Source organism: Oncorhynchus keta, chromosome 34 (genome assembly GCF_023373465.1).
Source record: "Oncorhynchus keta strain PuntledgeMale-10-30-2019 chromosome 34, Oket_V2, whole genome shotgun sequence".
NCBI classification, from domain to species: domain Eukaryota; kingdom Metazoa; phylum Chordata; class Actinopteri; order Salmoniformes; family Salmonidae; genus Oncorhynchus; species Oncorhynchus keta.
The window spans coordinates 70,499,506-70,525,835 of record NC_068454.1 but is presented as its reverse complement, the minus strand read 5'-3'; the positions used below and the strand labels follow the sequence as shown (position 1 = coordinate 70,525,835).

The following is a 26,330-nucleotide window of genomic DNA, read 5'->3' as shown; positions in this document are numbered from 1 at the left end:
TCAGCTGGCCCTGCAAACCTCTGTCACGCACTCTGACTGACCATCTCACACTGGGATCTGGGATGTGTTCAGTAGTAAAACGCTTTGAAACGGAAACATAACATCTATGGTGTTACTGGACAAGTTCTAGTAATACTGTGTCTTATGTTTCACAATGTTGGTTCAAAATGTTTTCCACCAACTAAACGCAATCTTGGATGGACCTAGCAAATAGGGAAAGGCTTAGTTCAGCAGGAAAATATGTGCCTTGACTTATTTCACATTTTGCTGAATTCAAAATGGATTCAATTGATTTTTTTCTCTCGCCCATCTACACACAATTTCCCACAATGACAGTGAAAACATGATTTTAGAAATGTTTGCAAATTTATTGAAAATTAAATACAGCAATACCTAATTTACATACAGTAAGTATTCACACCTAAGTGTAAATACATGATAGAATTCCATTAGGCAGGGATTGCAGCATTGAGATCTTTGCACATCTGGATTATACAATATTTGCACATTATTCTTTAAAAAATTCTTCAAGCTCTGTCAAGTTGGTTGTCGACCATTGCTAGACAGACATTTTCAAGTCTTGCCATAGATTTACAGTCAAAACTGTAACTAGGCCGCTCAGGAACATTCAATGTTGTCTTGGTAAGAAAATCCAGTGTATATTCAGCCTTGTGTTTTAGGTTATTGTCCTGCTGAAATGTGACTTTATCTCCAAGTGTCTGTTGGAAAGCAGAGGTTTTCCTCCCACATTTTTTTGCAGCATTACTTTAGTACTTTATTACAAACAGGATGAATGTTTTGGAATATTTTTTATTCTGTAAAGGCTTCCTTCTTTTCACTCTGTTATTTATGTTGGTATTGTGGAGTAAATTCAGTGCTGTTGATCCATCCTCAATTTTCTCCTATCACAGCCATTAAACTCTGTAACTGTTTTAAAGTCACCATTGGCCTCATAATGAAATCCCTGAGCGGTTTCCTTCCTCTCTGGCAACTGACTTATGAAGGATGCCTGTATATTTGTAGTGACTGGGTGTGTTGATGCACCATCTAAAGTGTTGAAATAATAATGTCAACATGCTCAAAGGGATATTCAATGTCTGCTTTTTGTATTTTTACCCATCTACCAATAGGTGCCCTTCTTTGTGGCACTTCAAAAACATCCCTGGTCTTTGTGGTTGTATCTGTGTATGAAATTCACTGCCTGACTGACGGACCTTACAGATAATTGTATACTTAAGCAAATTATTTTTCCTGAACTTATTTAGGCTTGCCATAACAAAGGAATTGAATACTTATTGACTCAAGACAATTCAGCTTTTCATTTTTAATTCATTTGTAAACCTTTCTAAGAACATAATTCCACTTTGAGAGTATGTAGGCCTGTGACACAAAATCTCAACATAATACATGTTCAATTCAAGCTGTAACACAACAAAATGTGGGAAAAGTCTAGGGGTATGAATACTTTCCGAAGGCTGTATAGCTTATCACTGAGCGCATGGAGCTGAACCGGGGACTGTAGAGGGGACTTAGGGGGAGTTATTTAAACACACTCCTCATCTATCTATCTCTCTCCTACACCCGCTCTCCTCTTCCTCCACTCACTCAGTCCCTCTCTCTTGTTGTGTCAGCAGTGATAAAGACAGGTTTACTTACACCAAGCTACTGAATTATCACAGAGAACACTCTTATAGAGGGCGAGAGATACAAACACGCAAGCACCACACACACACACACACACACACCATAATGTGGATGACACTTCAATACAACTACTTGCTAATAAAAGAATGTCCCAGTCACTGAGGACATATTGACATATAATTGTTTCCCCTGCAGAATGGATGGAGCCATCAGTCTCAACACACAACCCAATCTAAATGGCCCTGAAATTTTAAAATGACTTTTCAGAAAAGGATTTGCTGCGCATCAGCAGAAATTCACACGAATAAGTGTATGCATGTATGTGTTTGTGCATATGTGATCAAAATAGGATCCTGGTATTTGTCTTTGTGGGCCCTGCATTCAAAGCATCGATTCTCCGAGCAGATTATTATTCCAGATTGTTTTTTTAAGACCAGCGGCTTGAATCGGGATACAGGCTGGAGTCTACCTTCCCCTCAGCAAGATCATTCTAATTCATAACCCCCCAAATGAGTTATTGACTCAGAATAACGTCTCTGCCGTTCTCAATGAGTGGGGCTCTGCATCCCAAGAAGCATGCTGTCTGTCTCCTCCCGGCATCATATGTCCCACAGCCTGAGACAGAGAATAGAGACATCTGGCTGAGACCCTACCAGAAGCTAGCCTGGTTCCAGATCAGAACAGCCAATGACGATGAGTTGGTTAGACAGCACAAACAGATCTGGGACCAGGCTAGCAAGAAGCTATATGACAGCTTAATTATCATCAGCCAGCAAAATGTCTGAAACACAAAAAAATACAGGACAAAATGTTTTGAAACGGAAAATTAGACTTCTTATTGGACAAGTTCAGCTAGTACAGTTGAAGTCGGAAGATTACATACACCTGAGCCAAATTCATTTAAACTCAGTTTTTCAAAATTCCTGACATTTAATCCTTTTAAAAATGATTTGTTATAGGTCAGTAAGGATCACCACTTTATTTAAGAATGTGAAATGTCAGAATAATAGTAGAGAGAATTATTTATTTCAGCTAAAATTTCTTTCATCACATTCCGTGAGTCAGAAGTTTACATACACTCAATTAGTATTTGGTAGCATTAAATTGTTTAACTTGGATCAAACGTTTCAGGTAGCCTTCCACAAGCTTTCCACAAAAAGTTGGGTGAATTGTGGGCCATTCCTCCTGACAGAGCTGGTGTAACTGAGTCAGGTTTGTAGGATTGTTGCTCGCACACGCTTTTTCAGTTCTGCCCACAAATTTTCTATAGGATTGAGGTCAGGGCTTTGTGACGGCCACTCCAATACCTTGACGTTGTGGTCCTTAAGCCAAAAAAAATAAAAAATTTGCCACAACTTTGGAAGTATGCTTGGGGTCATTGTCCATTTGGAAGACCCATTTGTGATGAAGCTTTAACTTCCTGACTGATATCTTGAGATGTTGCTTCAATATATCCACATAATTTTCCTCCCTCATGATGCCATCTATTTTGTGAAGTGCACCAGTCCCTCCTGCAAAGCACCCCCATAACATGATGCTGCCACCCCCGTGCTTCACGGTTGGGACGGTGTTCTTCGGCTTGCAAGCCTCCCCCTTTTTCCTCCAAACATAAAGGTGGTCATTATGGCCAAACAGTTATATTTTTGTTTCATCAGACCAGAGGGCATTTCTCCAAAAAGTATGATCGTTGTCCCCATGTGCAGTTGCAAACCGTAGTCTGGCTTTTTTATGGAGCTTTTGGAGCAGTGGCTTCTTCCTTGCTGAGCGGCCTTTCAGGTTATGTCGATATAGAACTCGTTTTACTGTGAATATAGATAATTTTGTACCTGCTTCCTTCAGCACAAGGTCCTCTGCTGTTGTTCTGGGATTGATTTGCACTTTTTGCACCAAAGTACGTTCATCTCTAGGAGACAGAACGAGTCTCATTCCTGAGTGGTATGACGGCTGCGTGGTCCCATGGTGTTTATAGTTGCGTGCTATTGTTTGTACAGATGAACGTGGTACCTTCAGGCGTTTGGAAATTGCTCCCAAGGATGAACCAGACTTTTGGAGGCCTACAATTTTTTATCTGAGGTCTTGGCTGATTTATTTTTATTTTCCCATGATGTCAAGTAAAGAGGCACTGAGTTTGAAGGTAGGTCTTGATATACATCCACAGGTACACCTCCAATTGACTCAAATTATGTCAATTAGCCTATCAGAAGCCTCCATGACATCATTTTCTGGAATCTTCCAAGCTGTTTAAAGGCACAGTCAACTTAGTGTATGTAAACTTCTGACCCTCTGGAATTGTGATATTGTGAATTATAAGTGAAATAATCTGTCTGTAAAAAAATTACTTGTGTCATGTACAAAGTAGATGTCCTAACCGACTTGCCAAAACTATAGTTTGTTAACAAGAAATGTGCGGAGTGGTTGAAAAACGAGTTTGAATGACTCCAACATAAGTGTATGTAAACTTCCGACTTCAACTGTACCTCCCTATTTTCACTCCATTTTGGAGTGTTTTATCTTTCGTGCCTACTGAACAAAATCCAGGAAGACACTCAGGATGCTATGACAAGACATGGAATACAATGATAGGACCTGGGACACAACAAGCACGCAATACAGACAGTCAAGGACAAGGACAAGGACAGAGAATCAGTGTCCGACTCAAATATCGGACTATGGAATCATCTGAGAAAGGCAACACCTCTACTTCACACAGTCATGTTGTCTACCTCAGTGTGACCTCTGATGTGTCCCCCTCCACCATAACCGCTTCGTCACCACTGTCCCACGAGTCACCTCCAAACCCCTACTTACCGTCAGTCAGCACTTCTGCCTGGAGCTACCTACCCCCATCCTCATCCACTCAGCGAAAGTCAACCATGTGAAGCTGCACAGTACTGTAGGGCTCTCACTCCCCAGACCCATCTGCAGTTAAACTAAACCCTGGTCATGTTCACTAGCAATAATGTTCTGAAATTGAGTGAAATTGAACAATTAGAACAGAGATGATAATTTCCCCAAAAGAAAAGGAAAAGTGTTTTGCTATGGAGGCCGAGCATTTCATATTATTCTGTAAGTCAATCCGAGACACTCCTTTTAGTATGACATGTTACGTTTCGTATGGTATGTATTCATTTTTGGATGTCCATCAACCATTTCGTATGATATGAATTTGCAAAACTTACAATATGTTATGAATTTGCTAAATGTACTAAATATTACAAATTAACTAAATGTAGGATATGTTATGAATTCTAGCTTGGTAGCTAAAGTAAGCTATCTGGGTTAAGGTTAGGGCTAAGTTTAGGAGTTAGGTTAAAGGGTTAAGGTTGGGTTTGGGGAAATGTTAGCTAAAAAGGTTAAGGTTAGGGTTAGGGTTAGCTAACATGCTAAGTAGTTGCAGAGTAGCTAAACAGGTGTAAGTATATAGTTGAAAAGTTGCTAAATAGCTAAAATGCTAATGTTGTCTGAGATTTTAGATTTGAACTTGCAACCTTTGGGTTGCTAGACATTCACATTATACGCCCACCTATCCACACCAACCAACCAACCCACCCTACGTTCATTTAGCCTTAAGTAACCATTTGTCTTATGTAACCACACCAAACGTACCATATCATACTAATATGAGTGTCTTGGATTCATGTTTACTATGTTACATCTAGTCTATGAGACCAGAATAAGTGCTCAGCTCTACTGAACACAACCTATGCTCTGTACAGTACAGTACTGTAGGGCCTGTCTCTGAAGCACTGGGCATTGCTAATAACAGTGAGATGTATATTCCTTTTTGCTATTTGGCAAAACTAACACCAGATCTCTTACTTTTCAACCCCAAGGAAAGATGGAGCCATAGAGGGATGGAGCCATAGAGGGAAAGAGCCATAGAGGGAAAGAGCCATAGAGGGAAAGAGCCATAGAGGGATGGAGCCATAGAGGGATGGAGCCATAGAGGGAAGGAGCCATAGAGGGAAGGAGCCATAGAGGGAAGGAGCCATAGAGGGAAGGAGCCATAGAGGGAAGGAGCCATAGAGGGATGGAGCCATAGAGGGATGGAGCCATAGAGGGAAGGAGCCATAGAGGGAAGGAGCCATAGAGGGAAGGAGCCATAGAGGGAAGGAGCCATAGAGGGAAGGAGTCATAGAGGGATGGAGCCATAGAGGGATGGAGCCATAGAGGGAAAGAGCCATAGAGGGAAAGAGCCATAGAGGGATGGAGACATAGAGGGATGGAGACATAGAGGGATGGAGCCATAGAGGGATGGAGCCATAGAGGGATGGAGCCATAGAGGGATGGAGCCATAGAGGGATGGAGCCATAGAGGGATGGAGCCATAGAGGGATGGAGCCATAGAGGGATGGAGCCATAGAGGGATGGAGCCATAGAGGGAGGGAGCCATAGAGGGATGGAGCCATAGAGGGATGGAGCCATAGAGGGATGGAGCCATAGAGGGATGTGGAATGGAAGAGGGGCTTTTAGAATAATCACTTCATGAGGCACATTAAATCTCTTCATGCATTACAACGTCACAGGCCTGAGGGGAACGTGCCCTCCCACTCTCCTCCCCCCGTTTCTGTGTGAAACCCTGTGGACAACACACACACACGGGTTTAATGCATCACAACGTCACAGGCCTGAGAGGAACGTGCCCTCCCACTCTCCTCCCCCCGTTTCTGTGTGTAACCCTGTGGACACACACACATGGGTTTAATGCATCACTGCTACTCTCCCTCTCTTTTCCCTTTTTTTTGTTCCTGAAAACGTACAATTATATACTTTTAACAGTGTAACTGATTTGCGGGTGGGCGACAGTTTCACATTTCTATAAACTAGCTGAGAGTGAAACATGAATATTTTAAGCAGCTTAGCGTTGATTTAAATATATTTACTGGGAGTCTGCTGGTTGTGGGCCAGGACATGGTGTAATACCCAGAAAGCTGCCACTGCTAAACTCTATTTGAGGGAGCTGATAATTCAGACTGGCAGAACTAAGGCCAATAAAGTCAATTATTTCACAGAAATATTTGTTATATTAATTTTACAAGCCTTTGAAAAAAATGCAAGGTGATTTTAAGATAGCGAGCCTAGCGTTGACCCTCCGGTGATTATATATACACACAGCAGAGAGAGAATCCAAGAGGCAGAAAATATCTAGCAATGAAGGGTAAACACAGGGGCCATTTTGAGAAAGTTTAAGTAAAGAGGAGAAGAAGCAGTCTCTCTGGATACAATGTGCAGGAGATAACCGGGGATGCCATGCATTTTTAGTAAATAAGATATAGGACATTTATTTAATCAAAGACACTGTGACGGAAGAATGTATGCAGGTAGGTGTTTGTGCCTTAATATTTGCTTATCCACATATCTTCTAATGTAAAAGCATGGAAGTGGAAAACCCCTGTCACCTCTTCCGGGAGAGAGGAGGAGACAACATGGAAGGCTGCAGGTGCAGTCAAAACACACCACACCTCTAGAAACCCCTTGTGGCATGAAAGCTCCTAGGGAAAATGATAGCTACCAGCTATAATGACACTTCATCCAACCGATGTTAGTTCATACATTTTTAAAAAACAAGCAGGATAGGACTACAACATGGGGAAGTCGTAGGGACTAATACTGTCAGCCTGTTGCGATAATGACTAGGTAGGGAGAGAAGAAGAACACCTGAGCAGGAAGTGTTCTTTAAACCAGGACATGAACTGGAAATGCAGCCATTGGAGGGTTACATTTTCAGACATAGCTATGGTGTCAATTTCATATCATCTGGTTGAATTCTCCTCAATAAAGGACAAAATAATGAGATTTAGCCTACAGCCATACTGTGACAACCATGCAACATTAAAGTATACTATATCGTCCTCCACAAAAATACCTATCAGACTGGAAACACACAAATCTGTAGTGTCTTCCTTCAAACATATAATCATAAAAACATCCATCCTACCCCACTTCCCAGTCCTACAAGCCACACAGATTCAAGTAGTATAAAATATGATAGGCCTATGAGGAAATGAAATCCATAATGTTCAACATTGATGCCTTTCAAAATGTCAAGCTTCCACCCATTTAAAAAAAAAAAACATATTTTACCTTTATTTAACTAGGCAAGTCAGTTAAGAACAAATTCTTATTTTCAATGACGGCCTGGGAACAGTGGGTTAACTGCCTGTTCAGGGGCAGAACGACAGATTTGTACCTTGTCAGCTCGGGGGTTTGAACCTCCGGTTACTAGTCCAACGCTCTAACCACTAGGCTACCCTGCCGCCCCATTGGCACCCCCTGTGGCAACCCTCTTTCTCATTAAAAACACTTCCTTGCATTATTTGACCTTGACCCCTGTCCCGCTGGCTCCCATATTAAATTATGCGCGAGCATTGCAAAATAAATGTAAACATACGTTATTCAATTACTGCACCCACACTGCTCGCGCGCGCCAATGACCGTCTGCGTTGCCAAGCGCTAAAATAGAAGTCAGTTCGATTTGTGACGCTGAACGCGATGCAAATCCTGACTCTCCCATCTCCCCCTTGGTTTATAGAAGCAGATACCCACGTGCCATCTCCTCATTGGTTATACCCACATGGGTGATTGGAAGATGATTTGAGTTCGGTCGGTCATCGTGGTAACCATGAAAGTCAGATGCCAATCGCCATATAAAGTCCAAAGAAGAAAAAGCCTGGAAGGAGGAGAGATGACTGGAAACGATTCGGTTGACCGGTTTATGTGTGGATTAATTGTCAGAGTAGCAGACCTTGTGCATTTCAGGTAAAATAACAACTCAACCTTTATATCCCAGGACAAATTAGCTAGAAACAGTAAACTAGCTAAATAGGACAGATTAGCTAGCAACAGCAAGCTATGTAGTTAAATTGCCATAAATGTTTAATGCTTTTTGAGATGTCCCCAAATTAATATAATTGGTTCAGTTTGTTTTGATATTTCATCCCGCGTTTGGTGTGGGGGGACAAAATCAATTTGCACATAGACGGTTTGGGTACGGTGTTAGGCAACATGCTTACAGGCGCAGATCTCTCGTTCCCTCAGGTCATGCCAAGGTCCTCTCCGACGCTGTGTAAGCCTCTCATCACCTAGACTTTCTGATGGGAAGAGAGCTCTTTGAGAGCTATTTTAAATGTAACCTTTATTTATTTAACTCGGCAAGTAAGTGAAGAACCGATTCTTATTTACAATGTTGGACTACCCCAGCCAAACCTGGACGACGCTGGGCCAATTATGCGCAGCCCTATGGGACTCTCGATCACAGCCGGATGTGATGCAGCTTGGATTCGAAACAGGTACTGCAGTGATGCCTCTTGCACTGAGATGCAGTGTGTGTGTGCATCTGTGTGATATCGTTCCTTATAACTCTCCTCTGCCCCTCAGGTTTGTGTGTGTGTGTGTGTGTCGTTCCTTATAACTCTCCTCTGCCCCTCAGGTTTATCACCAGCCGTAGCTGCTGTGTGTGATTTAACGGAGACAACGTTGGTTAAATGTTGCTCCTTTGGCAACAGATAAATGTTTTACTGATGCCCACATCTCAATGTCATAAAACACCCCTCTCCTTTGACTAGCATAGGATGCATTATACTTGCCACCGACGGTGTGAGCTACAGTTATCACACCATTAAGACATTCAATTGATTTCAAATGGATTTTTATACACCATTTTTGACCCATCTTCCCAAGCAGTTATTGGTGCGAGAGGTTCTGATGGCACAATATATAAACTCTTGACCCCTGCCTGCCCCCGACCCTAAGCCTTCCCGCCGACCTGTACCTCTGCCTGCCCTGGCCTGTCTTCTGCTTAGCCCCTGTTGGAACATTAAACAGACTTTGACAGACTGCATCTGGGTCTTACTGTGATTCCTGATAGTTCCAGCAGAAGCAATCCCAATGCTGGAGTTAAGCACTGATTTCTGAAAAGATTCAAAAACTTGATATCACACCCATAAGCACGTAGAAACACAACACTTAAAAATATATCAGTCTCTCTACTAGATGGTTCCATCAGGTATTATTAGTTTCTTCATAGAGGTCAAACTCAGTTCAGTACACCAGCAGCAAGCATGTAATTGATATGATAGCTTCCTTACTCGCCCTGTGAAGCTGACCTCTAATATGACGATGTACATCTCTGTCTGTGTACTAATTAAAGCCGGGGTATGTGTAGGTCCCCTGGCTTGCATGCCTCTGGAAAGTTATTGTAAACATATATCATATGCCATCCAGGACCTCTATATCAGGCGGTGTAGGCCTGAGCATTTTCCAAAAACTCCAGCCACCCAAGCCATAGACTGTTCACTCTGCTACCGTCCGGCAAACGGTACCGGAGCATCATCTCTCTGACCGACAGGCTCAGAAACAGCTTCTACTCCTAAGCCATAAGACCGCTAAATAGCCAGACTGCTAAATAGTTCACTAATGGTACCCAAACTATCAGCACTGAGTCTATCTTGCACGGACCCTACGGACACTCACTAGGCTATATACTGTAAACACACCATATACACGCTCACTAGACTATATATTATATGCAGATCACATACACACTCACTAGGCTATATACTGTAAACACACCATATACACACTCACTAGGCTATATACTGTAAACACACCATATACACACTCACTAGGCTATATACTGTAAACACACCATATACACACTCACTAGGCTATATACTGTAAACACACCATATACACGCTCACTAGACTATATATTATATGCAGATCACATACACACTCACTAGACTATATACTGTAAACACACCATATACACGCTCACTAGACTATATATTATATGCAGATCACATACACACTCACTAGACTATATACTGTAAACACACTATATAAACACAATATAAACACTCACTAGACTACAGGTATATACTGCATACACACGATATACACACTCACTATACTATATACTGCACACACACAATATACACACTCACTAGACTACATACTGTATACACACCACATACACTCACTCACACACACTACATTGACACTCCCACACAAAACCCACACACTTTCACATACACAACACACACATGTATACCGACACAACACAAACACACGTGCATACATATTACACGCACACACACTACTTTTACACTCATCATTAGCTGCTGCTACTCTGTTCTTTATTTTACTCGTATTATTATCTATCCTGATGCCTAGTCACTAGACCCTTTCATATACATATGAAATCAAGCTTTATTTAAATAGCACATTTCAGGCAGGAAAAACAAAAGAATAACAATTTAAAACTGAAAGACTGAAAAGCACGCTAAGGAAAAGCAGAGCTAAAAAGGTGTGTTTTAAGATCCCTTTGAAATATATCCAGTTCCGACCTCCCTCAGGTTCTCTGGCAGGCTATTCCAGAGGCTGGGGGCATAATAACTAAAAGCCGCCTCTCCGTGCCTCTTGGTCCAAGGTTATTGTCATAGTTAAAAGGCCAGTGCCAGAGGACCTGAGGGACCTACTGGGTACATAACTTAAAGGTATGTCTGATATATATTGGGGTACACAATTGTGGATTGATTTCAAATCGAATAGAATAATCTGACAATGAATTCTAAAACTCACAGGCAGCCAGTGCAGAGGCTATAAAACCGGTGTTATGTGCGTGGCAGCATTCTGTATGTTTTGCAGTTGACCAATTGATTTCTTGGATAAACCAGACAGAAGAGCGTTACAGTAGTCAAGCCTGCTTGTAATAAAAGTATGAATGAGTCTCCATGTATCAGCCTGAGATAGAAACAGACCCACCTTGGCAATGTTCCTCAGGTGGTAAAAAGCTATTTTGGTCACATTCCTAATGTGTGACCAGAAATTGGGTTGAATCTAAAATGACACCTATGTTTTATCTTTATTGGCCGTGAATTCAAATCTGCGGCCAGATTCTCTCTCCTGTACTTTGACTCCAATAATAAGTACCTCGGTCTTGTCTTGATTTAGCTGGGAGAAGTTGTGAGCCATCCAAGTATTTAAATCACTAATACAGTTTAATAATCTGTGGAGATAAAAATCCTCTGAGGACACAGAAATGTTAAGTTGTGTATTGTCTGTGTAGCAGTGAAAATCAATGTTGTGCTTTCTGAAAACACTGCCAAGGGGTAACGTATATGAATTGAACAATACCTGACCCAAAATCAAAACATGTGGAACGCCACGTGTGATATCTATTTTCTCTAGTTAAGTTCACAAAGGGTGACAAAAAACTCTCATCCGGTAAAATAGGTCCTAAACCAACTTAGAAGTGGACCAGAGGACAACCCACCTCTCTAGTCTGTCCAGAAGGACACCATGGTCAACCGTGTTGAATGCAGCACTTAAATCCAAGAGTAGGACAGAAAGCTGTTTGGCATCTGTGTTGGCTTTAAAATCATTCACCACTTGAACTAAGGCTGTCTCTGTGCTGTGGTGGGCACAAAAACCAGATTGGAACTTTTCTAGAATACAGTTGGTACAGAATTTTGCTTAAGAATGGAAGGTTGGAGATTGGCCCTTAAATTGCTAAGAGCTGAAGAATCGAGAACTTTTCTTCAGAAGGGGTTTCACCATAGCAGTTATTACTGCAGTGGGGAAAGTGCCCGTGAACAGGGAGTGATTAACAATGGCTTACACTTCTTCAGGTATGCAATTAAAGACTGTTTTGAAGAAGGTTGTGAGGATTGAGATGGCAGGTAGAAGGCTGAAGTTGTGATATCACTTTCCTGAGCATGTCTGTGTCAACCAGAGAAAATAACTCCATAGTGCCTTTGTGTGGTAGGCTAGGGCACATATCATCAAACTTCTCATCAGGTCTTGCTTGACTGATACCAAGCTTAATGTTCGCTATCTTATCTCTGAAATATGCTGCAAACTCATCGAATTTAAATGTATCTACCTCAATTATCTCGTACCTCTGCACATTGATCTGGTACTGATACTCCCTGTACCAAATCTGCATCGTTGGGAAGGGCTCGTAAACAAGCATTTCAGGGTAAAGTCTACACCAGATGTATTCGGTGTATGTGACAAATACAATTTGATTTGATGTGTCAGTTTATCCTGTCATGTTCTAATTTGATTGCAAAAACAAGGTGGTAATGCACTCACAATAACCTAAACTAACTTCAACATATATGATGTAATTATGAATATACCTAATATACTGTATGAATATTAAATAAATCAAAAAGTTGGATTTTACTTTAAGGTGGATACTATCACAATCAAATCTAATACATATCTAACTTGTGTATCTTTATGTTGTTACCACTATAGGAGGTCAAAGGGAGCAGTCACACAGTGACTGAAGGGAAGTGGTTTCCCATCAGAGGAGTGCTGGAGGTCGTAGGTCATTCTAGACAAATGGACAGTCAGCTCCATGGTGGATAGACTGGTCAAAGAGAGAGTGAGAGCCGCCGAGAAACTGCTCTTCGCTCCTCTCTCCCTCTTACTCCAACTATCCCTTTATGTCTCTCTATATACAGGTACCTGCCAAAATAAAGGAATCACTTGAGCAAATTAGGGATACAAAGTATATTGAATTCAGGTGCTTCCACACAGGTGTGGTTCCTGAGTTATTTAAGCAATTAACATTCCATCATGCTTAAGATCATGTATAAAAATGACCAGCATGTGACATTTATTGTCAATCAGTGTTGCTTCCTAAGTGGACAGTTTGATTTCACAGAAGTGTGATTGACTTGGAGTTAAGTGTTCCCTTTATTTTTTTGAGCAGTGTATTTACTGAAGACTCATCTCTTCAGTAGGTCCTATGATTGAGTATATTCTGGCCCAGGAGTGTGAAAATGAATGGAAAGACACTGGAGCAACGAACTGCCCTTGCTGTCTCTGCCTGGCCGGTTCCGCTTTCTCCAATGGGATTCTCTGCCTCTAACCCTATTACAGGGGCTGAGTCACTGGCTTACTGGTACTCTTCCATGCTATCCCTAGGAGGGGTGCGTCACTTGAGTGGGTTGAGTCACTGACATGATCTTCCTGTCCGGGTTGGCGCCCCCCCTTGGGTTGTGCCGTGGGGGAGATCTTCGTGGGCTATACTCGGCCTTGTCTCAGGATGGTAAGTTGGTGGTTGGAGATATCCTTCTAGTGGTGTGGGGACTGTGCTTTGGCAAAGTGGCTGGGGTTATATTCTGCCTGTTTGGCCCTGTGCGGGGGTATCGTCGGACGGGGCCACAGTGTCTCCCGACCCCTCCTGTGTCAGCCTCCAGTATTTATGCTGAAATAGTTTGTGTCGGGGGGCTAGGGTCCGTCTGTTATATCTGGAGTATTTCTCCTGTCTTATCCAGTGTCCTGTGTGAATTGAAGTATGCTCACTCTAATTTTGTCTCTTTCTTTCTCTCTCTCGGAGGACCTGAGCCCTAGGACCATGCCTCAGGACTACCTGGCCTGATGACTCCTTGCTGTCCCCAGTCCCCCTAGTCGTGCTGTTGCTTCAGTTTCAACTGTTCTGCCTGCGGCTATGGAACCCTGACCTGTTCACCGGACGAGCTACCTTGTCCCGGACCTGCTGTTTTAAACTCTCTAGAGACAGCAGGAGTGGTAGAGATACTCTGAATGATCGGCTATGAAAAGCCAACTGACATTTACTCCTGAGGTGCTGATCTGTTGCACCTTCTACAATCACTGTGATTATTATTATTTGACCCTGCTGGTCATCTATGAACATTTGAACATCTTGGCCATGTTCTGTTATAATCTCCACCTGACACAGCCAGAAGAGGACTGGCCACCCCTCATAGCCTGGTTCTTCTCTCGGTTTCTTCCTAGGTTCTGGCCTTTCTAGGGAGTTTTTCCTAGCCACCGTGCTTCTACACCTGCATTGTTTGGGGTTTTAGGCTGGGTTTCTGTACAACACTTGGTGACATCAGCTGATGTAAATACATTTGATTGATTGAAGATTCGGTTCATGAGTTAAAGGTTTCACTGAGTGTGCCTCAAATACCACTTTTAGTGTGTAAGTGATTGTATAAAACTGTAAAGTACTGTAATCCAGTGTATTGTGCCTCACCATATTGACTGCTCTTGGTCTATGTCACATATAGTCTTTGTCTGTTTCAGAGAGTCTTGGAGCTGGATGCCGCTGCAATTCAGCACGTTTATATTTACATTGATGAGGCTGGCTTCAGCCTAGCCAAAAGAAAGGGAAGGGGACGGAACATTATTGGCCACCGTGTCATTGTGAATGTCCCTGTACAGCATGGAGGGAATATCGCCATGTGCGCAGCCGTTAGCCAGCAAGGCGTCCTCCATCACCATGCCAACCTTGGTCCCTACCACACTGCCCTTCTCATCACATTCCTGGACACACTACATGGCATCCTCATTCTAGCCGAGCAGAGGGTGGACCAGAACAGTCCAGGTATGTTGTCATCTGGGACAACGTGAGTTTCTACCGGGCTGCTCTGGTCTGCAACTGTTTCATCGACCACCCACAATTTAGGGTTCTTTACCTCCCACCATATTCCCCATTCCTAAACCCAATTGAATATATTTTTTTCAGCATGGCGATGGAAGGTGTATGACCGCCATCCCCTCGCACGCATGCCTCTTCTCCAGGCAAAGGAAGATGCATGCGGTGAAGTGGATGTGGGGGCTTTCGGCGGCTGGATCAGTCACTCCGGAAGATTCTTTCACTGCTGTTTAGCCAGATAGAACATGGCTTGTGATGTAGATGAGGTGCTGTTTAGCCAGATAGAACATGGCTTGGGATGTAGATGAGCTGCTGTTTAGCCAGATAGAACATGGCTTGGGATGTAGATGAGGTGCTGTTTAGCCAGATAGAACATGGCTTGGGATGTAGATGAGGTGCTGTTTAGCCAGATAGAACATGGCTTGTGATGTAGATGAGGTGCTGTTTAGCCAGATAGAACATGGCTTGTGATGTAGATGAGGTGCTGTGGCCAGAACAAAATAGGAGGCAGGATGCAGCCTAATGTCTTTTTTCTTACATTTTGCGTGTGTTTTTGTCTCCTTGTTAGAGTTTTGAAAGAATGAGCCACTTTCATTTTGTATTTTTGTACAGAAAACCCTTTATCTTACTGAATATTTTTCCTGGTTTTCTCCTGTTTGGTATCGAAAGTGTTACATATACAGCATTTGAGAAATAAATTACAATGTTTTTGTTACTGTATTGCATTTCTGTGTGTTTATTTTTGTATATTTGAGTATGTATACATTGGTGTAACAATCTTTACAACTGGTTACAGTGTAACACTGCAAATGCAAAAGGCATAAACCGACTGCTGGGATATTCATAGGAGGGTTTTGTGTTGAGCAAATCAGTGTGTTGGTTGGTAGACTATTCATATGACACGTGTCATTTTGATGCAAAAATATATATATTTTGGAAAGAGAAACAACAGTCTGGAAGGCAGTGTTTGTTTTTGCTAGAGATTTGTAGAGTTTTGTGGTTTTGGGAAAATGTGCCAAAGATTCAGCAAACGTGTGTAAACAATTGTGGGAAACTGCAAGACAATTTGTTGGCAGTTACCTGCATATCTCTTTCTGTTTCTCTCTCTCATCAACAATAGTATTCAGTAGTCCATGTGTTGAATCAATGAAGCTAGTTGACCTGAAACAACATGCTATCTACAGTACATTCACAGCATAATATAGAGCAGAATCACAGTTATAAATCAGGACACTATCATGCCACCATGTTCTTTGTCAAGTAAATATTCTAAATAATCCTCCCACAACAGCAGCGTGGCGGAGTGAATTTCATTTCACTTCCTACCTGATTATAGTTGCTGTATAAACCCCTCTTTTGACAGAGTCTGCTTCACACCTCCGAGCCACATAACCCATCAAGTGAGAACAGTTGGAGAGCTCATTTACTGGCAGGTGTGAAATGGGCATGTTGGTTTTTATAATCACTCATATCTCCCACTTTGTGTGTATGTGTCTGTGCGTGTCCAAACAATTCTCCCCTCCTAACGATGGCCTAAACTGTAAACAGATCATCTGAACATATTAGCCAGGCGTTCAATAGAGACTGGTTCTGCCAATCACCTTCATTTTATACTTAACTACTAACTCTCCCCCGTGCCTCTCAATGATCCGCTTCGCCAAGCATTGTCTCTAAGTAGCTCGCATTCTCTGCAAATCTTCTTATTTACAAGTTATTTGAGGGGAGAGGAAGGAGTGTGGAGGAGGGAGCTTTTGTGCTGTGTGTTGTCAGGCTTTCTGTGTTATTGACAGGCTCTTTTTCCTGAAAGCTTTTAGAAAGTTGTGTGAAGGACTGGGAGTATTTCTCATTTTACTCTGCTGTAAATAATAATTAGATACTAAACTGCTGACTGCCCCTCCATACAACACTGACGAACACACCTGACCTTACCATCGCTCAGTTTATCAGAGCTTCCAGAGGTTATACCCTATTGATGAACACAGTAGAGGCTGACTGGAACAGACGAGCGAAACATATCCTCCTATTCTAAATCAATCAAGCCTCCAGGAGGACTGTGCAAAGCGCATCTGTTTCGATAACAGTATACAGACAACATATAGACAGACGCTCAACAGTTCAGGCAACATATAGACAGCAATTCTAGATATGGATAGTGACATGATGTCTTTTGGGAGATAAAAAAAAACAATCAGATTGTCATTCTTGATTAACTGATAAACACAATGTCCTCAGTCAAAAGGGGTAGGGGTGGGGCCTGCCTGCCTGCCTGCCAGCCAGCCAGCTAGCTAGCTGCCGATGTCTCTACCTCCACCAGGCTCCAGTCTTTATCACAGGAGCAGTGATAGAATGTGATGACCTGACGGAACACACAGGACACTTCCATCCACCATCTGTGTTCTACAGAAGAACAGCTACTGTATTGTACTCTACTGTACCAGTCATTGAAATATAATCCATAGATTATATTTCTATGGTACCAGTGTTGTACACTGGATCCCCTACCCCACACACGCACTGATTTACAACTCGCCCTTGCACTAGAGATTGAGAAGCACTGACAAGGGTATTGCTGACTGCACTGATCAAAAGGCAAGATGGTGCCGATAGGATAGGGAAGCTCTGCTTCCAGCTTCTAAGTACAAACATTTCTGTCACGTTCTGACCTTAGTTCTTTTGATTTGTCTTTCTTTTAGTATGGTCGGGGCGTGAGTTTGGTGGGTTGTCTATGTTCCGTTTTCTATGTTGTGTTTGCGTTTGGCCTGGTATGGTTCTCAATCAGAGGCAGGTGTCGTTAGTTGTCTCTGATTGAGAATCATACTTAGGTAGCCTTTTCCCACTTGTGGTTCGTGAGTGTTTATTTTCTGTGTCTGTGTGTTCCACACGGAACTGTTTCGGATGGTATTTTCACGTGTCCTTTATTGTTTTGTTTCAGTGTTCGCTTGTTGTAATAAAGAGCATGAACACGTACCACGCTGCGCATTGGTCCTCTGATCCTTCTGACTACTCCTCCTCAGGAGAGGAGGATGAGAATCGTTACAATTTCATGACACACACAATAACATCTGTTAAACATGTGCATGTGACCAAAAAAATATGATTTGATTTAAAGCACAGAAATAACCCACATCCCTTAATTAACTAATTCTGTTGAAACATATGGAAGGATTTCCTTATCTAATGTAAAACACGTCTTAGTGATTTATGCAGCCAAAACTAAAGTAGTAATATTTTAAATGTACAATATAAGATTGGCTGTGTCAATAATGCTTTACCTATCAATTAATAATACAGTATTATTTTATTATTTTTGAGTTCAAATTAATAAATAAAAGCATTATGACTAATAATAGTATTACCCATCGTTTTGCAGAAGGCTGCTGAGAGGACGGCTCATAACGGCTGGGATGGAGTAAATGGAATGGAATCAAACACATTAATGACATGAAAGTTAGTCAACCCGGAAAATTTGAAGAACTTTGAAAGTTTCTTCAAGTGCAGTCGCAAAAACCGTCGAGCAAAATTATGAAACTGGCTCTCATGAGGACCGCCACAGGAAAGGAAGATCCATAGTTACCTCTGCTGCAGAGGATAAGTTCATTAGAATTAACTGCACCTCAGATTGCAACCCAAATAAATGCGTCACAGAGTTCAAGTAACAGACACATCTCAACATCAACTGTTCAGAGGAGACTGTGTGAATCAGGCCTTCGTGGTTGAATTGCTGCAAAGAAACAACCACTAAAAGACACCTATAAGAAGAAGAGACTTGCTTGGGCCAAGAAACATGAGCAATGTACATTAGACTGGTGGAAATCTGTCCTTTGGTCTGATGAGTCTAAATGTGAGATTTCTGGTTCCAAACACTGTGTCTTTGTGAGACCATGAGTAGGTGAACGGATGATCTCTATATGTGTGGTTTCCACCGTAAAGCATGGAGGAAGAGGTGAGATGGTGTGGGGGTGCTTTGCTGGTGACACTTTCTGTGATTTATTGAGAATTCAAGGAACACTTAACCAGCATGGCTACCATAGTATTCTGCAGCAATACGCTATCCCATCTGGTTTGCACTTAGTGGGACTATCATGTGTTTTTCAATAGGGCATTGACCCACAACACACATCCAGGCTGTGTAAGGGCTATTTGACAAAGAAGGAGAGTGATGGAGGGCTGCATCAGATGACCAGGCCTCCACAATCACCCGACCTCAACCCAATTGAGATGGTTTGGGATGAGTTGGACCGCAGAGTGAAGGAAAAGCAGCCAACAAGTGCTCAGCATATGAGGGAACTAGTTCAAGACTGTTGGAAAAGCATTCCTCATGAAGCTGGTTGAAAGAATGCCAAGAGTGTGCAAAGCTGTCATCAAGGCAAAGAGTGGCTACGTTGAAGAATCTAAAATCTAAAATATATTTTTATTTGTTTAACACTTTTTTGGTTACTACATGATTGTATATGTGTTATTTCATAGTTTTGATGTCTTCGCTATTATTCTACAATGTAGAAAATAGTTTAAAAAATAAAATAAAAATTGAATGAGTAGGTGTGTCCAAACTTTTGACTGACTGGTACTGTATATATTACAGTATAATAGAAGCACATAATTAGTATTATTAAAATAAACATTGAATGTTACTATTTACTTCTAAATGGTTTTACATGTCTTTAATGTGTTTGATAGCATTCCATTTACTCCATTCCAGCCATTATTATGAGCCGTCCTCCCCCCAGCAGCCTCCGCTGATGTTAGCTGTATACTGCGTTGTGTCCTCAAAAAGGATAACTCTGTCCTATAACCCTAACGACGTGTAAAGCAGGATAACACGGTCTTTAAAAAGAGCAGGGAGATTGTTTCACAACTGTAGCAAAAATAAATCTGCTCCTTTAACAATCATTCCACTAATCGTGTGTTTCTGCTCTAGTAGAATAAAGCAGTGTTCATACACCGGCGTGAGGAGACGCTTTCCGCTGTCATTGGTCCTGAAACTTGCCATCTGGGCCTGCAACGTATAGCCGGCGTGGCCGTCCTAGCGAGGCATATAAAGGGTCGTTTGGAGATTATGACTTTGTGAACACAAGTGTGAGTGTATAGAAAGTGTATCTTCAGACACAAAGATTATCCGGGGGCACACACAGAGATGGATTACCAGGGGGGAGAGGGGAGAGAGTGGTTGAAGCGTAGTCCAATACTTAATGCTTTCCTACAACTCTCCATGTTCTGTTTGTGAGACAGCGCTGTCAGATTGGCGCAATGTAGCAGCAGAGGCCCAGCTTGTTGCCATAGTTCGCAGTGCATTACAGTGTGTGTGTGTGTGTGTGTGTGTGTGTGTGTGTGTGTGTGTGTGTGTGTGTGTGTGTGTGTGTGTGTGTGTGTGTGTGTGTGTGTGTGTGTGTGTGTGTGTGTGTGTGTGTGTGTGTGTGTGTGTGTGTGTGTGTGTTTTCTGAAAAACTAACAGACTACAGTTGCAGTGGATGGGTGAATACAGCGTGATGTGAAATTCTTTAGAGGGATAAAGAAAATGACAGAAATAACAGGAAGGGCCGTGATGCAGTGAGAGGACACAGATAATTGTATATGTACAATTAAAGCACACTCCTGAAAACTGCTGATCACATTGCCTACCTTTTACAAACTATGTTCTTTAGCCCCTGAGGGCTATGCAAGTGCAGAAGGTAGCCTATATACAGTTGAAGTTGGAAGTTTACATACACTTAGGTTGGAGTCATTAAAACTCATTTTTTAACCACTCCACAAATTTCTTGTTAACAATCTATATTTTTTGCAAGTCGGTTAGGACATCTACTTTGTGCATGACACAAGTAATTTGTTCAACAATTGTTTACAGACAGATTATTTCACTTATAATTCACTGTATCACAAATCCAGTGGGTCAGAAGTTTACATACACTAAGTTGACTGTGCCTTTAAACAGCTTGGAAAAGTCCAGAAAATGATGTCATGGCTTTAGAAGCTTCTGATAGGCTAATTGACATAATTTGAGTCAATTGGAGGTGTACCTGTGGATGTATTTCAAGGCCTACCTTCAAACGCAATGCCTCTTTGCTTGACATCATGGGAAAATCAAAAGAAATCAGCCAAGACCTCTGAAAAGAAATTGGAGACCTCCACAAGTCTGGTTCATCCTTGGGAGCAATTTTGAAATGCCTGAAGGTACCACGTTCATCTGTACAAACAATAGTACACAAGTATAAACACCATGGGACCACGCAGCCGTCATACTGCTCAGGAAGGAGAAGCGTTCTGTCTTCTAGAGATGAACGTACTTTGGTGCAATCCGAGAACAACAGCAAAGGACCTTGTGAAGATGCTGGAGGAAACAGGTAAAAAAGTATCTATATCCACAGTAAAACGAGTCCTACATTGTCATAACCTGAAAGGCTGCTCAGCAAGGAAGAAGCCACTGCTCCAAAACCGCCATAAAAAAGTCAGACTACGGTTTGCAACTGCACATGGGGACAAAGATTGTACTTTTTGGAGAAATGTCCTCTCGTCTGATGAAACAAAATTAGAACTGTGTGGCCATTACGACCATCGTTATGTTTGGAAGAAAAAGGGGGAGGATTGCAAGCCGAAGAACACCATCCCAACCATGAAGCAAGGGGTGGCAGCATCATGTTGCGGGGGTGCTTTGCTGCAGGAGGGACTGGTGCACTTCACAAAATAGATGGCATCATAAGGCAGAAAAAATGTGTGGATATATTGAAGCAACATCTCAAGACATATGTCAGGAAGTTAAAGCTTGGTCGCAAATGGGTCTTCCAAATGGACAATGACCCCAAGCATACTTCCAATGTTGTGGCAAAATGGCTTAAGGACAACAAAGTCAAGGTATTGGAGTGGCCATCACAAAGCCCTGACCTCAATCCTATAGAAAATGTGTGGGTAGAACTGAAAAAGTGTGTGTGAGCAAGTAGCCCTACAAACCTGACTCGGTTACACCAGCTCTGTCAGGAGGAACGGGCCAAAATTCACCCAATTTATTGTAGGAAGCTTGTGGAAGGCTACCCAAAACGTTTGACCCAAGTTAATTTAAACAATATAAAGGCAATGCTACCACATACTAATTGAGTGTGTGTAAACGTCTGACCCACTCGGGAATGTGATGAAATAAATAAAAGCTTAAATAAATAATTATCTCTACTATTATTCTGACATTTCACATTCTTAAAATAAAGTGACGATCCTACATGACATAACACAGATTTTTTACTAGGATTAAATGTCAGGAATTGTGAAAACTGGGTTTAAATGTATTTTGCTAAGGTGTATGTAAACGTCAGACTTCATTTGTACAGTGCAATACTGATAGGGTAGGCTATGTTTGTTCTGTAAGCCTATGCAGTCTTTTCTTGGAGTCGACAATGGAAGAGGTGTGCTCAGTTAGAACAATGGATTCCTTTAAATGGTTGCTAATAGTAACGTACCAGAACTCAGAGCGAACAACGAAAGGGAAGATCAAACTCTAGCATGTATCCTTTGCTTCACGCTGCTGGCCGTCACTATCATGGCTCGCTGTGTTCAATAGTTGCGTAGGCATTGACTGTACTGCACTCATATTCAACTACATGGCTTGGTTGGTTAGGGTTATTTCTGTTCATAATCGGACACGTCATACTTCGAGAAATGGACGTGCTTAAATGCGTTTAAATGGATGGGGGATTTAGCGCGAATTTCTTCAATCAGGATTCATCCTTTTTTTGAATGCATCTATAACAAGAATGGGTCTTGTGTTGATGTCGGCCATGAATAGGCCTATATTATCCAAATATCTATGTAACTAACATTAATTAATGTGAGGTAATGATCAACATAGGCGCCACGTTGTTGCCAACTGTTGCAAGCTTTCTGGCTACATGCTCTCTCTCTCTTTCATTCTCATTATTTATATCTCTCTCTCACACACACTAGGTTTATTATGCAAACTTAGAAATATCAGCACCATAGCAACAAGTTCCACCAATAATTTATTCTCCAACATAAATGATTCACCAACAACATGGCACTTTGGCATGAAGACATAATCGGACACTGCTATTTGGAAAAGTTGCTTTTCCTCCATCGCATATTTGAAACAAGTTCCACAAATGATGATCAAATCCAGTTATGCATAATTGTGGCTATATATGTTTCTATATGGACTCCAGTTGTACTAGTCTGCTGTCGGATCATTCTGCATGGAAATGTTGTCATGCATGAAGGTTTCAGGCCAAAAGAGATAATGCAATGTCCCTTGACAGCTGTGGTAAACAACACCGTGCATAGGGGTAGTAGTTATTTCGGGGATGTGGCTCCGGGGCGCACGCGCTCACTCCAATAAGTCTGGGACAAGAGGACCGGTGGGGTCACGGCAACACGTCTACTAGGAGGTATATAAGACAGCTATGGCGCCCAGCCATGAAATGACAACAGTTACAGAGTTAGGGAATAGCTAGACTACTACATCAAGACAGTAAGAATGTTTAACAGAGAAAGAAAATAGCAATCTTACCAAATCTTAAAACATGTGGCATCCCGCGAGAATATCCCACACATAGTAATAGCAGCAGTAGAAGCCTGACGGTGCACCTGAATCTCGCTTTACTTATGAGCGGGGAGGTAATCTTCATGGTGTCTGTGTGATGCCACACTATTTATTTCCTGGATCAGTAGATTCCCCCGAAATGTTTCTTTTGACGTTAAACAGGGTGACGGCCCACGGCAAGATCACGGCATGGTCAGTCAGTGAGAAGGTATCATTCGTTTCCCCAGATCCATTAGCAAGCGCTGCGTGTCCAGCTCACTGCGCCAAGAAACAACCTTCCCACTCAGCTAACGGTGGGGCATCCATGATAGTCTGGGCAAATCCGGGAGAAATCCATTCACGGGCGGTCTGAAAGAGAGAGGGACATGAAAGGGGAATAAGGGAGGTTTGAGTTTCCAAGTCAGAATCCCTTCTCAAGAGACGAACGCTGGCAGAATTGCAGAAGGCTAGCGAGCCTAAACCTTCCAGGCAGTCTCAGCTGTCTGAAGCTAGCATTCTGCTGCACTGCCGCACAGCATCTGACGTCGAGCCAAGATTAGTGTGAGCGCGAGCGAGGAAAGATTGGGTATATTTCGCAGGTGCTGCTGACCACACATCGCTTCCGATCCATATCTGACATCGAAATGACCATCTTTCCCCGGGTGTCTAGTGCTGGCACCCGGTACTTTCTTTATGTTATTCACGGTTTTGCTCGGTTCTTTCAATGGCCGTGGCTGCTGACAGTGGACTGGTGCCATGCGGAGCGATTGTAAAATCAATCTATGATGTTAAAAAGATTGCCTCTCTAGATCGGAATTGCTCAGCCTTGGAGTCGTGTGAGAGGTTTGTGAACCAAAACTGTCTCAAGTCCAATTTTGATGAATAGCCTATTGCTGAGCTAATATTTTTTTTTCACATAGCTATGCTGTCACTGAGAAATATTTTCTTTTCGATGTTCTATTTTGACTAGTTTTGACATTGTACACTCTTAGAAAAAAAGGTTCTATGCTTGCTTCATATATGGCACTCCTAAAGGCTCTATATAGAACCGAAATTAGTTCCATTTAGAACCCTATATGGAACCCAAGGGTTCTATAAGGAACCAATTTTGGTTCAGTGAAGAACCCCTGGGGTTCTGATAATAGATCCCTATAAAAGGGTTCTAAATATAACCTTTAGGGGTACCATATATGAAGCAAGCAATATAACCCTTTTTGGTTATATTCAGATTAGTAGTGTACTGCAAAACTTCATGACAATGTAAACATAGAATAATAAGGGATTCCATTTTGGTCATCAATTGTCAATAACATGGGCTGAGTATTATAGCACATATATATTAAAAGTTATGAAATAAGTTTATTCTCAGATCATGTAATTCAAAAGTTATACAGCCAATATCAAAGTAGGCTTGTTGTTAAATTATTTGTGAAGTTATACCATTAGAAGGCCATGATTTCTGTCATTAAATTAACTTCAAATTTCAAGAATATGTGTTCTGTTTCATAGGCCTAAGTCTATGAATATGATTACATATGGCAATTATAAATAATATTGTCTGGAGTGGTTAAGATATAGAGAAGGCCTAAAACCATTTTAACATTGTATTTGTCATACAATCTAAACGCCAGGACCATACAGGGTACAACATCACGTTGGAAACGGACAGGACTAGCCTATTCTACCTACACACAGTCCAAAAGTACGGGGAACAGTTATTAAAGATGCATTACACTTGGATGTAATTTGTATCTCTAAATGCATAATACTGTTACATTAATGTATACATATTAATTATATAGATATTAATCATGAGCATATTATTTGTGTCATTAGTTCTATACAGTAAATGCAATATATTTGTGTTCGTTTCACTAAAACCACGCCAGGTGTAGTTGTATTCACCTTCACTGGCCGTATGTGTAGACTTGTGCAGCGCGGATTTCAGAACCATGGACAGCGTCGCGGTGACCTTCGAACACTACTCGAATTAGACCTAACTTTACATAGCCTAGCCTATGTTTGTTTGATGATAAAATTAATGTTTCGTTGTCTTTCTTTTTTCACTTTGGATATTCAGAGTTGCATATAGCCTCTGTCCTGTCGTCATTTAATAAACAGCTCCCGAGAGCATTCGACAAGTATTTCCGAACAGGAGAGCTTCTTGCGTCTGCGTTTCAAGCCGCCCGAGAAATATACGAGGAGCTGTGAAGCACTTTTATTGCAGTCCGTGTTTGAGATTGCTGCACGAGACCCCGGGTGGATTTTCGATGGTGTAGCCTCCAACGGCGTCAATAATATTTCCGAGTAATGCAAATTGACTCAATCAGCTTGACTGAAAGTAAGACAAACGCCTACTTACTAACTCCAAGTATGCCTACGCCCTTTATTTTTCCGTTTGACAAACCGACCGCATAATCTGCCTTTACAAAGACAGATGTGATCGGATTCCTTCTGTTATGTAAAGCCATATGATGTCTCGTTTAATTCCTTGTGTAACATACAAATATAGCTAGGCGTTTACATGGTGGCTTAAAACCCGAGTGCCGTTCCATGTCCATATATGAGTAAGAAATTGTCTTTTCACTCTCCCTCAATAATAAATAATACAAATGTGCCGAGATGAATGACCCAGTAAAAAGTCAACGATCGACAGGGATTTTATGGTGATTTAATTGCCCATAGCTGTCATAAAATGTACATTAAATAGAGTGACAGATATGGATAAATGCTTCTGAGGTATTTATTAGGA

General features: G+C 41.8%; 1 protein-coding gene and 1 long non-coding RNA gene across 3 annotated transcripts in view; one reads left to right on the top strand and one right to left on the bottom strand.

Annotated features, from left to right (window-relative positions):
- The window catches only part of LOC118367642 (glutamate receptor ionotropic, kainate 2), a 273,598-nt gene that overhangs the window by 245,480 nt on the left and 1,788 nt on the right, over positions 1–26,330 (bottom strand). For both annotated transcript variants that reach the window (XM_052494598.1, XM_052494599.1), the window contains exon 2: positions 23,567–23,947. In XM_052494598.1, the coding sequence (XP_052350558.1) occupies positions 23,567–23,684 (118 nt within the window). In that variant the 5' untranslated portion in view covers positions 23,685–23,947. The remainder of the gene's footprint in view (positions 1–23,566; positions 23,948–26,330) is intronic.
- On the top strand, positions 14,380–15,774 carry LOC127915201 (uncharacterized). Its single transcript, XR_008090538.1, has 3 exons — positions 14,380–15,009; positions 15,151–15,412; positions 15,456–15,774. It is a non-coding gene; the product is annotated as an uncharacterized LOC127915201 (long non-coding RNA).